Raw genomic sequence first — 15,382 nt, 5'->3', positions numbered from 1 at the left:
TGTATCATAAGTTTATGAAAGCTTTATGGACTAAATAGTTAATGTACTAGACGGAATAGGTAAAAACACCTGTTTAAATGCAATTCTTAAGCCTCATGAGAACTCCCCACAAAAACCTCTTATTTATTGGCAGTGTGGCTTGTTAAACCTTGGGCTCATGACAGGATTCTGGACTCCTTAATCTCCCAAAGCCCTGTTCCTTGAATTACAAACACTTGCAGGTTTTCCATTTATTTTTCTTATTTTTTTTTGAAGAAATAACATCCTTACTTAAGCCAGTCATCTCCCCAATATTCATATTCATAAGACCTCCCATTTCCCAACAACAACAAAAAAAACAAACTATTTTCATAAAAACAACTAAAAAATAACCATCCTGAGAAAAATTCATGCACCATCCAGGGACAAAACACAGTCAAATTTCAAATTAGAATATTTTCTTCTGTGCCATGTTTACTGAAACAAAAATAATGAGACAAAGTATAAGCAAAGTATACTGAGATTAGTAGACTTTAAATCACAAAATTGAATTTAGTCTAGATGTTTTCACTAGAAGATATACAACTGTAAATAAAGCAATAACTGCCCTGAGCTATACTTTCCCTTCCAGGCAGTATATGTTAACAATCTGTTATGTGAAGGGCTGGCTGTATAAAAGTAAGAAAATTCTTTGTCAAGAAAGCAAAATGTGTATTGTTAACAAAAGCAAAATTGTTTATACTTAACAGTTTTGTTAAGTATTTATGTAACAATCATTATGTAACCTTATATCTCAGGGATTAAATGAAATATATTCTTGCTCAAGGAAGACATTGTCTGATTCATGCTACTGATGGCAAGTTGTGGATAAGATATCCATGAAGACACCATGTTAATCTCAAGTTCCCTGATTTGACCACCAGTAGACCTGTCTTATATTTGTACAGGGAAAAACATTCAAACTGAAAGAAAAAACAGATTTTATAAATTTTTTCAATGATATTAATAAAGGGGAGAAAGTGAGGAAAGGAAATTTCGCTAGTGGGTAAGAAAAAAGAGACCTATTCTAAAAAAAGTGGAAATAAATTGAGAGATGACTCAGATATCCTGCCACATGGTGAAAAAGAATAAAAAATATTGTCAATAAAATTACTATGATTAAGCACAAAACCTTCCTGCCTTTGACCAACTGCACAGAGATAGTCTATTCAAAATTATCTCCTACTCAGAGTTTTTCTCAGAGCAGTTTTCACATCTTTATTTCTCAGGCTATAGATCAAGGGGTTCATCATGGCAACCACATTGGTATAAAAGACAGAAGAGACTTTTTCCTCATCCATAGACCCAGCAGAAGATGGTTTGAGATACATAAATGCACATGATCCAAAGAACAGAGAAATAGCAATGATGTGGGAACTGCAGGTGCTTAGGGCTTTGGACCTGCCCTCTGTGGACCTGATTTGGAGGACGTTGGTGAGGATGAGACCATAAGAGACAAAGATTGTGAAACTGGGCACAATGATGTTGATGCCCACCACAATGAAAACTACAAGCTCATTGACATAGGTACTTGTGCAGGAGAGCTTGAACAAAGGGTGGACATCACAGAAATAATGGTTGATAGTGTTTGCATCACAGAAGGTCAGTCTCAGCATGCAACCAGTGGGAGCCATGGCACCAGAAAAGGCCATCAAGTAGGAGGCAAGCATAAGGCTGGAACACACTTTAGGGGACATGGCAGCATGATACAAGAGTGGGTTACAGATGGCCACATAGCGGTCATAGGCCATTGAAATCAGCACATAGATTTCAGAAATGACAAAAAAACAGAAGAAGTAGAGCTGAGTCATGCACCCCATGTAAGAGATAATATTCTTTTTTGATATGAAGTTAATCAGCATTTTGGGTGTAAACACAGAAGAATAACAGAGATCTATGAAGGACAAGTTAAAGAGGAAAAAGTACATGGGGGTGTGCAGGTGTGAATTCAGTGCAATTAGGATTATCAATCCAAAATTTCCCAATACAGTGACCATGTACATTCCTAGAAACAGGAAGAATAGAGGGAGTTGGAGATCTGGTTGGTCTGTTAATCCTAACAGAATAAATTCAGTCACAAAGGAGTAATTTCCAGGAGCCATTCTTCTCTAAGGGGATCTGTGGACACAGGAGAAAGGGTTCCATTAGAGAACAACTCGGCTCTTCCACAGTATCACATCCTACAAAAGAGCACTGTTGTTTTTCTTTTTTAGTCAGTAAGTTTTATCCAATTCTCTTGGGATCTCATAGACTGCAGCCAGCCAGGCTCCACTTTCCATGGAATCTCCAGGCAAGAATATTGGAGTGGGTTGCAATGCCCTCCTCCAGGGGATCTTCCCAACCCAGGGATTGTTCCCTGTTCTCCAGCAGTGCATGAAGATTCTTTTCTGACTAAGCCACCAGAGATGCCTATATTAGAGCTGTTATAGGCTAACTATAGAAAAGTACATCACAAACCAAGGGAAGTCCAGTCCTGCCTTATGCAAGCATACCTGCTGGAAAATCCAAGGGGAAGAGGGATGGATTAGGATACCATTGTTCTATTGCCATCTCAACTTTTCCTCATTCACTTGAACTCTTCCTTCACCAGGATTACTGGAGGCAGTGACCCTAACAACAGCCTAGTGATTTCTTCTAATGCAGGTTAGATCTGATGTGGTAGAAGCCAAGAGCACTGTTCTAAACCAAGATGAAGGAACCAGAATCTATGAGAAATACGTTACTCCCCTTGTCACAGAGCAAAAGCCATACAGGAGGAGAGAATTACACCTACTTAGAGGAAACTTCCTGACTTATATGTCATTTGTGCCCCCTCATGTCTCTGAACATGTTCTGACCCCTCTCCAACAGATGCTTCCACTAGTTTCATTTCATTCACAGAACTGGACAACATGAGAAAGTGTGGGAGTGTATCAGGTCCCTGGACTTTCCTCTCAAAAAGGGGAATCATTACTATAAACTGAATTCTAAAATGCACCCTCCTTAGTTCAGAAAACCTCAAGGTTGGCTCCCTTATCAGTTGTCTTTACCCAGTTGATACTGGAGATGCAACTTCCAGTTCCTAAGTCTTGATTTCTTTGATTTTCTGATGAGATGGCATCAACACATGCCCTCGAAATCTCTGTGAACTACTGTGATCTCTGATAATTTTTTTCAGTCCTTTCATGCAGTATAGAAAAATTAAGCCTTTTGTTTTCACACTTGCTACTTGATTGGACACAGAAGATTTAATGTGAGTGTAATGATGTAATGCATTTGGTTAAAAACAGGCTAGATGCTTGCTGAGTCTTTTCCCCAGGGAGTAGATTAGATGAATACAGGGAATAAGAAGATTATTGATCCCTCTTCATGATCTGTCTTTAGTTCCTTATGGACTCACTCTTTTACTCATTTTTCACTTTACTTTAGGGATTGTACATCCCTCAGGTGGATCAAAGTATATTCCCAATCTCATAATCTTCACCTCTGAAGGGAAAGTTACTATATTGCTTCATTCTCTTTACGCCCATTTACTAAGTGGACATATTTTCTGCAAGAGTCCTAATTCCAGAGTTCTTTATTTCTTTTTCTAAAATGTTTCAAATGTTGAAGTAACTCATTTCTGCTGTTCTCTCTCAGGATATTTCTGAAATTATTGGTAATGTTGTATATCCTTTCTAGAGTTTATCCTCTTAATATATACTTGAAATTTCTACCTGATTCTCCTGCTGGGTCATTTTCTGTAACACTTCATTAACTGAAGTTACCAATCTTCTCTCATCATAGAAAAGAGCAGGGGCCTATAAAATGAGAGAGAGTGTTGTGATTCTTGCCTTCCTTCTTCCACCCTTACTAACTACAACACTTGGAACAATTTACTTAATCTCTCTTTTCAAATATTTAAAATAGGGGTGGTAAGGAGAACACCTCTTTCATTGGACTGTTGTGTCAATAAATGAAAAATATCTAAGTGAAATGGTTGGCACAGTACTTGTGATATGGTGAATAGTTAATAAGTGTCAGCTGTTATTATTTATATTATCATAAATTCCAGTAGTGTCTCCCTTACACCACTCAACAAACTTCTTCCTTTAGTTCCTGTGTTCCTTTATAAATTGTAAATTCTCCAAAGACAAACATTTATTCTACTATCTTTACTATTTTGCTAATGAATCTCAGAACAGTGCAGAGTACCTAGAAAAAATTCAGTGGCTCTTTCTGAAAGGCAAGTTATTTTTTGCCTGAAACCCTCCAGAATATATTCAACATTTCTCTTATGCAAAGACACAGCATCTACACTCACAGTGTCCTTCATCCATGTCCCTCAGCCACCACATGACTTCTATATTTCATGTTTAAACTGAACTATATTGTTGAACTACTGTGGCCATTATTATTCTAGCATTTTCCTAGCTATTTACCCTTATTTAGTCATGGACACTGCTGATAGAATAAGGTCTGAAATCATAGCTCTGGCCCACACTAGTTCAAGAATTTTCAATGTTCTCCACTACCCATTTGAAAATGGAACCTATGGAGTAAAAATACAGTTCTTACAATGATTATTAAGTCTTTGCTAAAACTAATGAAGAAATTGAGTCAGAGTTATCTTTGATGAGAAGCCATGAAAATACCATTTTGATTGATTTGGGTATATTTTACACAGATTAAATATTGAACAAACTTTCAGCCTTCTCAAAAATATAAAAAAGAATGTTGGAGGATGTTTAAATTTGAATTGCCTTGAGAGCTTCAAGCCATTTTAGAAATACATATGTATTCTAAATTTAATTTTTTGAGGAATCTTCATAATGTTTTCCATTGTATTGCCCCCAGCAGTGAACAAATATGCCCTTCTCTCCTCATCCTCATTAATACTCCATTTTCTTGTAGATAATAGACATTCAGAGGGTTGAAGTGATATCTCACTGGGGTTTGATTAGCCTTTCCCTGAGATCAGTAAGCTGAGCATCTTTCCATGTGTGTGTGTTGACCATCTATTTGTCTTCTTTGGGAAAATGTCTATCCAGTTTCTTTGCCCATTTTTAAATCAGGTTGTTTATTTTCTTGATGTTGACTTGTATCAGTTATTTCTATATTCTGGAAATCAACTCTTTATCAGCCATGTCATTTGCAAATCTTCTTCCATTCAGTATGCTGCCTTTTCATGTTTTAAAATAATTTAATTTATTTATTTACTTGTGACTGTGCCAGGTCCTTGCCGTTGCACAGGCTTTTCCCTAGTTGCAGAGTGTGGGGCTACTCTTCACTGCAGTGGCATCTTTTATTGAGGATAAGGGGTCTCTAAGGCAAGAGAGCTTCAACAGTTGCAGCACTTGGGTCAGTAGTTGCACCTCCCAGCCTTTAGAGCACAGGTTCCGTACCTGAGGCACATGGGCTTAGTTGTTCCACGGCATGTGGTATCCTCCCAGACGAGGGGTTGAACCTGTGTCTCCTTCATTGGCAGGCAGATCTCTACCACTGAGCCACCAAGGAAGCCCTGCCTTTTCATATTGGTGACAGATTCCTTTACTGTGAAACAGTTTTTCAGTTTGAGTAGTTCTATGTATTTTCGTTTTTGTTTCTCTTGGCCAAGAAGACATAGCCAAAGAGATACTGCTACTTCTGATGTCAAAGAGCATTTAGTCTATGTATTCTGCCAGAAATGTTATGATTCCAGTCTCACCTTTAATTTTTTAACCCATTTTGAGTTTACTTTTGTATGTGGTGTGATGGTGGCCCAGTTTCTTTTGCATATAGCTGTCCAGTTTTCCCAAAACCCTTTATTGAAGAGGCTATCTTTCCCACACTTTGTATTCGTGATTCCCATGTCATAGATTCATTAACCAGACAAGTGTGGGTTCATTTCTGGACTCTCTATTCTGTCCAATTGATTGACATGTGTTTTGTGTCAGTACTATGCTGTTTTGATCCCTGTAGCTTTGTAGTATTGTTTGAAATCAGGAAGTGTGATATCTCAAGACCTGTTCTTCTTTTTAAAGACTGTTTAAGATATTTGGGTTTTTTGTGTTTCCACACAAATTTTAGAATTATTTGTTTAAGTTTTATGAAAAATGCTATTGTAGGGATTGCAAGAAATTTCCTTGGGTAGTATGGTCACTTTAATAATATTAATTTTGCCAAACCATGAGCAAGGTGTATGTTTCCATTTCTTAGTGCAATCTTCAATTTCTTTCACCAGTGTCATCATTTTCTGAGCATGGGTCTTTCACTTCCTCAGTTATGTTTATTCCTGGGTATTTTATTCTTTTTAATGCACTTGTAAATTTGATTTTTCTCTCAAACAATCAAACTGTAAATTTGATTGTTTCTCTTTCTGATAGTTTATTACTTTAGAGAGATGCAACAAATTGGTTTGTTCAGTTTTGTTTCCTGCACATTTATTGAATTTATGAATGAGTACTAATGGTTTTTGGTGGTTTCTGTAAGATTCTCTTTTTCTACAATCATGTCTGCAAACAGTACAAGTTTTAGCTCTTCCTTTCTAATGTGGATGTCTTTATGTCTTTTTCTTGTCTGATTTCTATGGCTAGGACTTCCAATACTATGTGGACTGAAGTGGCGATAGTGAGCATTTTGGTCTCAATTCTGGTCTTAGAGGAAATGCTTTCTGCTTTTCACCATTGAATGTAATGTCAGCAGTGAGTTTCTCACATGTGGACTTTACTATGTGGGGATGCCTCCCTCTGTGGCCTTTAGTGAGAGATTTATGAAAAACAAGTATTGAACTTCTTCCAAAGATTTGTTTTTCATCTATTGAGATGATCGTATAATTTTTTATTTCAATTTGTTAATGTGGTATATCACATTGATTGATTTCCACTTATTGAATCATCCTTGCATCTCTGAGATATATCCAAATTGATATAAGCCTTTTAATGTATTGGTGAAATCGGTTTTCCTGTATTTTCTTAAGAATTTTTGCAGCTATGTTCATCAGTAATATGGACATTTTGTGGTATTTTTGTCTTATTTTTATATTAGGGTGAGGCTGCTCTCAAATAATGAGCTTGAAATTGCTCCTTTCTCTGAAATTTATTGGAATAGTTTGAAAAGGATAGCTGTTCTCTCTTTTTATTTATTTTTTTCATTTATTTTTATTAGTTGGAGGCTAATTACTTTACAATATTGTAGTGGTTTTTGTCATACATTGACATGGATCAGCCATGGATTGGAATTCACCTTTGAAGCCATTTGGTCTTGGACTTTTTTAAAAATACTGAATCAACTTCATTACTGACAAGTGACCTGTTCATATTCAACTTCTTTCCAGTTCAGTCTTAGGAGACTGTACATTTCTAGGAATTTGTCCATTTCCTCTAGGTTGTCCATTTTATTGTCATATAATGTTTTGTATAATCTCTTATGATCCTTCTTATTTGTGTGATGTTGCTTGTAATACCTCTTTTTCATTTTTATTTTATTTTGGGGGCCATCTGTCTTTTGTCTTGATGAGTCTGGCAGAAGGGTTATTGATTTTGTTTATCTTTTCAAAGAACATAGTCTCATTGACCTTTCCTATTGTATTTTTTCAGTCTCTGTTTCACTAATTTCTGCTCTTTTCTTTATAATTTCTTTCCTTTTATTAACTTTGGGTTTTGTTATTTCTACTCTTTATATTTTCTTTAAATACAAGGTAAGGTTCTTTATTTGAGATTTATCTTGTTTCATGAGGTAGGTTTTTATTGCTATAAACCTTGAAAGAAAGATCATATCTAAATTACTTATTTCCATTTTAATTGCATGAGTATAGCTAATTTCCACCTTCAAAAATTATTTTACAGAATAATCTGATGGAATGAAACCTAATTTGAAAGTTCATTTTTTCTAAAAATGAAACAAATTTAATTTCTATTTTGAGGCTTCTCAAATGGAAGATCTGTGACAAGCTGTTGAACATTTTTGGCACCTCAAGTGATGGTAAAATAAAGAATAGAGTGAGTGCACCTCTGCATACCTACAAAAGTTATAAAGAGTGTGATCATTATTGACCAATTTAGATTCACTTCTCTGTATATAAGGAAGACAATTTTATAAAAAGGGATAGCAGGTAAATGAAAAAAATACCAATCTAGGTCAATGGTTTTATATAAAAAGATCTTTTTAAAAGAAAATCACACATGTTGATATTGAGATCAGGGGATGTGTTATGAGTGAAAACTTCATTGAAAACTACAAATCAAGGATACAGTGAGGAGTTAAAAACTGTTAAGGTGAACATCTAAAAATATTAAAAAAGCAAACATATTATAGTGGTGATAAAGTCATAGTTTCTCAGTATCTAACTCTTCAGAGGAGACTATAAAACAAACAAAAATGTTGTTGCTAGTCAAAACTGTATCCCACTTACTGTTTTTCTCAGAGCTGTTTTCACATCTTTATTTCTAAAGCTGTAGAATAAGGGGATCATCACAGCAACCACATTGGTGTAAAAGACAGAAGAGATACTTCTCTCATCTATACACCCAGCAGAAGATGGTTTCAGATACATAAATGACATTGATCCAAAGAACAGAGAAACAGCAATTATGTGGGAACTGCAAGTGTTTAGGGCTTTGGACCTGCCCTCCGTGGAGCTGATGTGAAAGATGTTGGAGAAAATGAGACCATAAGAGACAAAGATGGTAATACTGGACACAATTATTTTGATGCCTGCCATGAAGAAAACTACCAGCTCATTGATGTAGGCACTTGGGCAGGAGAGCTGGAGCAGAGGGAGGAAGTCACAGAAATAATGGTTGATGGTGTTTGCATCACAGAAGGTCAGTCTCAGCATGCATCCAGTGTGAGCCATGGCACAAGAAAATGCCATCAAGTAGGAACCAAGCATAAGGCTGAAACACACTTTAGGGGACATGGCAGCATTATACAAAAGTGGCTTACAGATGGCCACATAGCGGTCATAGGCCATTGATGTCAGCACATAGATTTCAGAAACGACAAAAAACAGAAGTACAGCTGAGTCATGCACCCCATGTAAGAGAGAATATTCTTCTTTGATACGAAGTTAATCAGCATTTTGGGTGTAAACACAGAAGAATAACAGAGATCTATGAAGGACAAGTTAAAGAGGAAAAAGTAGATGGCGGGGTATGTAGATGTGAATTCAGCTGAATTAAGATTATCAAGCTCAAGTTCCCCATTATAGTGACCACATACATTCTTAGGAACGGGAAGAAAAGGGGGAGCTGGAGATCTGGTTGTTCTTTTAATCCCATCAAAATGAACTGAGTCAGGAAAGACCCATTTCCAGGAGCCATTCTTCTCTAAAGGAATCAGTGGACACAGAAGAAAGGCTTTAGTTAGAGAACAACCCGGCTCTTCCACTGTTTCTCCTCCTATGAAAGAGTATACACACTTTTGAACGCCTGGCACTATCCCAACCTGGTCCCATAGAGTCTGCCTTTTCCATTATCAGTATACAGAGTGATGTGGACTTGCCTTTATTAGAACTTTTATAAGCTAAATATAACAAAGGACATCATAATCATCCTAGAGTGGGAAGGCAAGTGCTGCCATATGCAAACATACCTTCTGGGCAAAGCCAGGGAAGAGAAGGATGGACAAGGATGCAATTCTTCTACTCTCATCTCAACATTCCTTCATTCATGTCAACTCTTCCCTCACCAGTCTTCTCATTGCAGAAAGACCTTATGGGGCAGGAACCAAGAACACTGTTTCTAAATCAAGACGAAGGGGCCCAAGTCTATGAGAATTAATTTACCAACCTTGTCACAGAGTAAAAATCATAAAGGTAGAAGAAGGAGAGATCTACCTACTTAGAGGAATCTGCCTGACTGTTATGTCCTTTGAGCCCTCTAATATTCTGCAATTCCTCTGCAACAGATGCTTCCACTAGTTTCACTTGAGACCCAACAACACAAAATGAGAAAAAATGGTTCATGGACTTTCATCTCAAAACAAGGAATGAGTATTGTAAATTAAATTCAGAAACTCACCCAACTTTGTCTTAAAACTTCAGGTCTGGCTCCCTTACCCTATGTCTTTACCCTGTTGGTTCTGGAAATGTCATATCACGTTCTCCAAGCTTGATCCTTTTGATTTTAGGCGAGATGAGAAAGACATTAATTCACCTGTGCTCTGGAAATCTTTCTGAACTTCTATAATTTCTGATATTTTCAGTGTTGTCGAGTGACAGAAGAAAATAATCCTTTTATCATACTTGCTACTTGATTAGACACAGAAGATTTAATGTGAGTGTAATGATGTAATGCACTTGGTGAAAAACAGGTTAGGAGCTTGCTTGGTCTTCTCTCCACAGTGTAGATTATATGTATAACATGGAATAAGGAAACTATGAATTCCAGTTCTGTCTTTAGTTCTTTTGGACCTACTCTTTTACTCATTTTTGCTTTGTTCTAGGGACTGTACATCCCTCAGGTAGATCCAAAGTGAATTCCCATCTCCTCATTATCTACACCTCTGAAGGGAAAGCTACTAAATTGTCTCATTCCCTCTCTATTTACATTTACTAAATGGACATGTTTGTGTAAGAGATCTACTTTCAGGTTTCTTTATTATTTTTTTTAATCAGAAATTCTTCAAATGTTGCAGTGACTCATTTCAGTTGTTCTCTCTCTGAGATGTCTCTGAAAGAATCTGTAGTATAGTACATCCCTTCTATAGTTTATGCTTTTAACATATACCTGAAATTTCTACCTGACTCTTCTACTGGCTCATTTTCTGTAATATTTCAGCTATCAATTTTTTTCTCATCACAGAAAAGAATAGGAGCCATGGAGTTAGAGTATTGTGAATCCTACTTTCCTTCTTCCTCTTTTACAAACTACATCATTTGGGAAAAGTTACTTAATCTCTTGTTTCTCCTATGTAACATAAGGAATGATAAAATAGCATCCTTTTCATTGAGCTGTTGTGTTAATTAAATAAAAAAAGTAAAATGGTTTGGACACCATATGGCATATGATAGTCAATAAATGACAGCTGTTATTATTCATGTTCTCATAACTTTCACTAGATTCTGTTACATAACACTCATCAGACTTTTTCCCTTTGTGTTCTCTATAAACTGTAAATTCTATAAGGACAACCATTTATTCTATCTTGTTAACTCTTTGGATCTTGAATTTAAGAACAACAGAGTACATGGAAAGAATTCAATGAGTACTCTGAAACTCATATTAATTTTGTCTAAGAGCTTTCAGAATACCCTCAAGACTTCTCTTATGCTATGTTAAGCTTATATTAAGCTATAACATCTGCAACCACAATGACCTCATCCATGTCCCTTAGCCACCACACAATTTCTGAATTTGTCTTTAAACTGATCTAGTGTAATGTTGAACTTTAGTGGCTCCTAACTATTATTTTTATCATTTTCCCACATATTCACTCTGCTTTTTAATATGCTATCTAGGTTGTTCATAGCTTTTCTTCCAAAGAGCAAGTGTCTTTTATTTTCATGGCTGCAGTCACCACCTGCAGTGATTTTGGAGCCCCCCAAAATAAAGTCTCTCACTGTTTCCATTGTTTTCCTATCTATTTGCCATGAAGTGATGGGGCCAGATGCCATGATCCTAGTTTTCTGAATGTTGAGTTTTAAGCCAGCCTTTTCACTCTCCTCTTTCACTTCCATCAAAAGGCTCTTTAGTTCTTTTTCACTTTCTGCCACAAGGTTTGTGTCATCTGCCTATCTGAGGTTATGGATATTTCTCCCGGCAATCTTGATCATGCAGTCCAGCATTCCTCAAGATGTACTCTGCATATAAGTTAAAAAGCAGGGTGACAATATACAGCCTTGACGTACTCTTTTTCCTATTTGGAACCAGTCTGTTGTTCCATGTCTAGTTCTAACTGTTGCTTCTTGACCTGCATACAGATTTCTCAGGAGGTGGGTCAGGTGGTCTGGTATTCCCATCTCTTAAAGAATTTTTCCATGTTTGTTTTGATCCACGCAGCCAGAGACTGGCATAGTCAATAAAGCAGAAGTATATGTTTTTCTGGAACTCTCTTGCTTTTTCAATGATCCAATGGATGCTGGCAATTTATCTCTGGTTCCTCTGCCTTTTCTAACTGCAGCTTGAACATCTGGAAGTTCACGGTTCATGTACTGTTGAAGCCTGGCTTGGAGAGTTTTGAGCATTACTTTGCTAGTGTGTGAGATGAGTGCAATTGAGTAGTAGTTTGAGCATTCTTCAGCATTGCCCGTCTTTGGGACTGGAATTAAAACTGACATTTTCCAGTCCTGTGGCCACTGCTTAGTTTTCCAAATTTGCTGGCATACTGAGTGTGGCACTTTCTTTTTTTTTTCCGTTTATTTTTATTCTTTGGAGGCTAATTATTTTACAATATTGTAGAGGTTTTGTCATACATTGACATGAATCAGTCATGGATTTACATGTGTTCCCCATCCCGATCCCCCCTCCCACCTCCCTCTCCATCCCATCCCTCTGGGTCTTCCCAGTGCACCAGCCCTAAGCACTTGTCTCGTGCATCCAACCTGGGCTGGTGATCTGTTTCACCCTTGATAGTATACTTGTTTCAATGCTGTTCTCTCTGAACATCCCACCCTCACCTTCTCCCACAGACTCTAAAAGTCTGTTCAGTACATCTGTGTCTCTTTTTCTGTCTTGCATATAGGGTTATCATTACCATCTTTCTAAATTCCATATATATGCCTTAGTATACTGCACTGGTGTTTGTCTTTCTGGCTTACTTCACTCTGTATAATAGGCTCCAGTTTCATCCATCTCATTAGAACTGATTCAAATGTATTCTTTTTAATGGCTGAGTAATATTCCAATGTGTATATATACCACAGCTTTCTTATCCATTCATCTGCTGATGGGCATCTAGGTTGCTTCCATGTCCTGGCTATTAAATAAATGACTCGATCAAAAAATGGGCCAAAGATCTAAACAGACATTTCTCCAAAGAAGACATACAGATGGCTAACAAACACATGAAAAGATGCTCAACGTCACTCATTATCAGAGAAATGCAAATCAAACCTCAATGAGGTACCATTACATGCCAGTCAGTATGGCTGCTATCCAAAAGTCTACAAGCAATAAATGCTGGAGAGGGTGTGGAGAAAAAGGAACCCTCTTACACTGTTGGTGGGAATGCAAACTAGTACAGCCACTATGGAGAACAGTGTGGAGATTCCCTAAAAAACTGGAAATAGAACTGCCATATGACCCAGCAATCCCACTCCTGGGCATATACACCGAGGAAACCAGAACTGAAAGAGACACGTGTACCCCAATGTTCATCACAGCACTGTTTATAATAGCCAGGACACGGAAGCAACCTAGAGTGTGGCACTTTCACAGCAACATCTTTTAGGATTTGAAATAGCTCAACTGGAATTGTCTAGTGTTCTTAAGTGCATTATTTGGAGAGAATTCATCTTTTCCCAGTGGAAAGAAACATTTCAAAATGATAAAGAAAACAAAGAGATAATATATTTACTATTTAATGATCTTACACAGCAGGAAATAGAGATGATATGTACTTTGAAAACAGTGGGGAACATACTTACATAAAAATGTAAATAAATTATTTGAACAGAACTCAAATTTTTTTCCGGTGCTAGGAATAAAAGATAACAGAAAGAATATGGTAAGAAAGCTGTCACTAAAATTGAACAATATCTCACTGTCCTGTAACTCATGCACACAGTGAGTGTTTTTGATCAAAACTGTCTCCTCCTCAGGGTTTTTCTCAGAGCCTGTTTGACATCTTTGTTCCTCATGCTGTAAATTAATGGGTTAAGGAAGGGAACAGTATTGGTATAAAAGACAGAAGAGATTTTACCCTCATCCATAGACACAGCAGAAGATGGTTTGAGATACATAAATGCCCCTGATCCAAAGAAGAGAGAAACAGCAATGATATGGGAACTGCAGGTGTTGAAGGCTTTGGATCTGCCCTCCCTGGACTTGACATGGAGGATGTTAGAGAGGATAAAACCATAAGAGACAAAGATGGTGAGACTGGGCACAATGATGTTGATGCCTGCCACGATGAACATTTCCAATTCATTGATGTAGGTACTTGTGCAGGAGAGCTGGAGCAGAGGGAGGATGTCACAGAAGTAATGGTTGATGGTGTTTACATCACAGAAGGTCAGTCTCAGCATGCATCCAGTGTGAGCCATGGCACCAGAAAAGGCCATCAAGTAGGAAGCAAGTATAAGGCTGGAACACACTTTAGGGGACATGATAACATTATACAAAAGTGGCTTACAGATGGCCACATAGCGGTCATAGGCCATTGATGTCAGCAGATAGCATTCAGAAATGACAAAAAAACAGTAAAAGTAGAGCTGAGTCATGCACCCCATATAAGAAATAGTATTCTTCTTTGATGTGAAATTAATTAGCATTTTTGGTGTAAACACAGAAGAATAACAGAGGTCTATAGAGGACAAGTTAAAGAGGAAAAAGTACATGGGGGTGTGCAGGTGTGAATTCAGTGCAATTAGGATTATCAATCCCAAATTTCCCAATACAGTGACCATATACATTCCTAGAAAAAAGAAGAATAGAGGGAGTTGGAGATCTGGTTGGTCTGTTAATCCCAACAGAATGAATTCAGTCACAAAAGAGTCATTTCCAGGAGCCATTCTTCTTTATGGGAATCTGTGGACACAGGAGAAAGTGTTCCATTAAAGAACAACTCAGCCCTTGCCACAGTGTCTCATCTACAAGGGAGGGTAAATACTAGGAATGTCAGAGACTAGAGTCCGTGTGAATGTCAGAGTCCTACCTGGTCCCACAGAATCTGCCTTTACCTTTATCAGGATACAGAGTGATGTGGATTTGTATAAGCTAAATGCAGCAAAGGAAATCACAAAATTTAGAGTTAAGGCCAGTACTGTTATATGAAAATAAATTTCTGGAAACACAAAGGGCAAGAAGGATACACCAGGACAGAGACATTGAATGTCTCTAAACATTTTCTGATGACTCTCTCACAGATTCCTCTGCCAGTTTGTTGTAATTCTCAGATCTACAGAAAATGGGAAAGAATGGGCATGCATTCAGTCACTGTACCTTTATTTCAAAACAGGGAATAAATATGTAAATTGAATTCAGAAACTCACCTTAGTTCAGAAAACCTCAGAGCTGGCTCCCTTATCCTTGGTCTTTACCCAGTTAGGACTGGAAATGCTATTTCAGATTCCTGAGGCCTTGATTTATTTTATCCTGAGAGGTGTGAGCCTAAACATATGCCTGAGAAGTCTTTCTGAACTACTATGATTTCTGATAATTATTTCAGTCCTTTCAAGCATCAGAGAAAATAAAGCCTTTTAATTATCACACTTGCTACTGGATTAGACACAGAGGATTCAAAGTGAGTGTAGTGATAAATGCAC

At 37.3% G+C, this 15,382-nt stretch overlaps 2 protein-coding genes and 1 pseudogene across 2 annotated transcripts; all 3 read right to left on the bottom strand.

Annotated features, from left to right (window-relative positions):
* Window positions 1-1,193: 1,193 nt before the first annotated feature.
* Window positions 1,194-2,120, bottom strand: LOC122705318 (olfactory receptor 8B3-like). The gene has a single exon (XM_043920609.1). The coding sequence runs from the start codon at window positions 2,118-2,120 to the stop codon at window positions 1,194-1,196; it is 927 nt and encodes a 308-aa protein (XP_043776544.1).
* A 6,227-nt stretch (window positions 2,121-8,347) lies between these two features.
* Window positions 8,348-9,278, bottom strand: LOC122705312 (annotated as a pseudogene).
* Window positions 9,279-13,696: 4,418 nt separating this feature from the next.
* LOC122705303 (olfactory receptor 8B3-like) lies at window positions 13,697-14,629 on the bottom strand. The gene has a single exon (XM_043920588.1). The coding sequence runs from the start codon at window positions 14,627-14,629 to the stop codon at window positions 13,697-13,699; it is 933 nt and encodes a 310-aa protein (XP_043776523.1).
* Window positions 14,630-15,382: the final 753 nt, after the last annotated feature.

The sequence above is a fragment of the Cervus elaphus genome, chromosome 2 (assembly GCF_910594005.1).
Source record: "Cervus elaphus chromosome 2, mCerEla1.1, whole genome shotgun sequence".
NCBI lineage: Eukaryota > Metazoa > Chordata > Mammalia > Artiodactyla > Cervidae > Cervus > Cervus elaphus.
Note: the sequence above shows the minus strand (reverse complement) of the source record. Positions and strands in the feature narration are given on the sequence as shown.

Bases quoted from the DNA above. Each gene is read 5' to 3' on its own strand.
- LOC122705318 (XM_043920609.1), bottom strand. From the start codon at position 2,120: ATGGCTCCTGGAAATTACTCCTTTGTGACTGAATTTATTCTGTTAGGA.
- LOC122705303 (XM_043920588.1), bottom strand. From the start codon at position 14,629: ATGGCTCCTGGAAATGACTCTTTTGTGACTGAATTCATTCTGTTGGGA.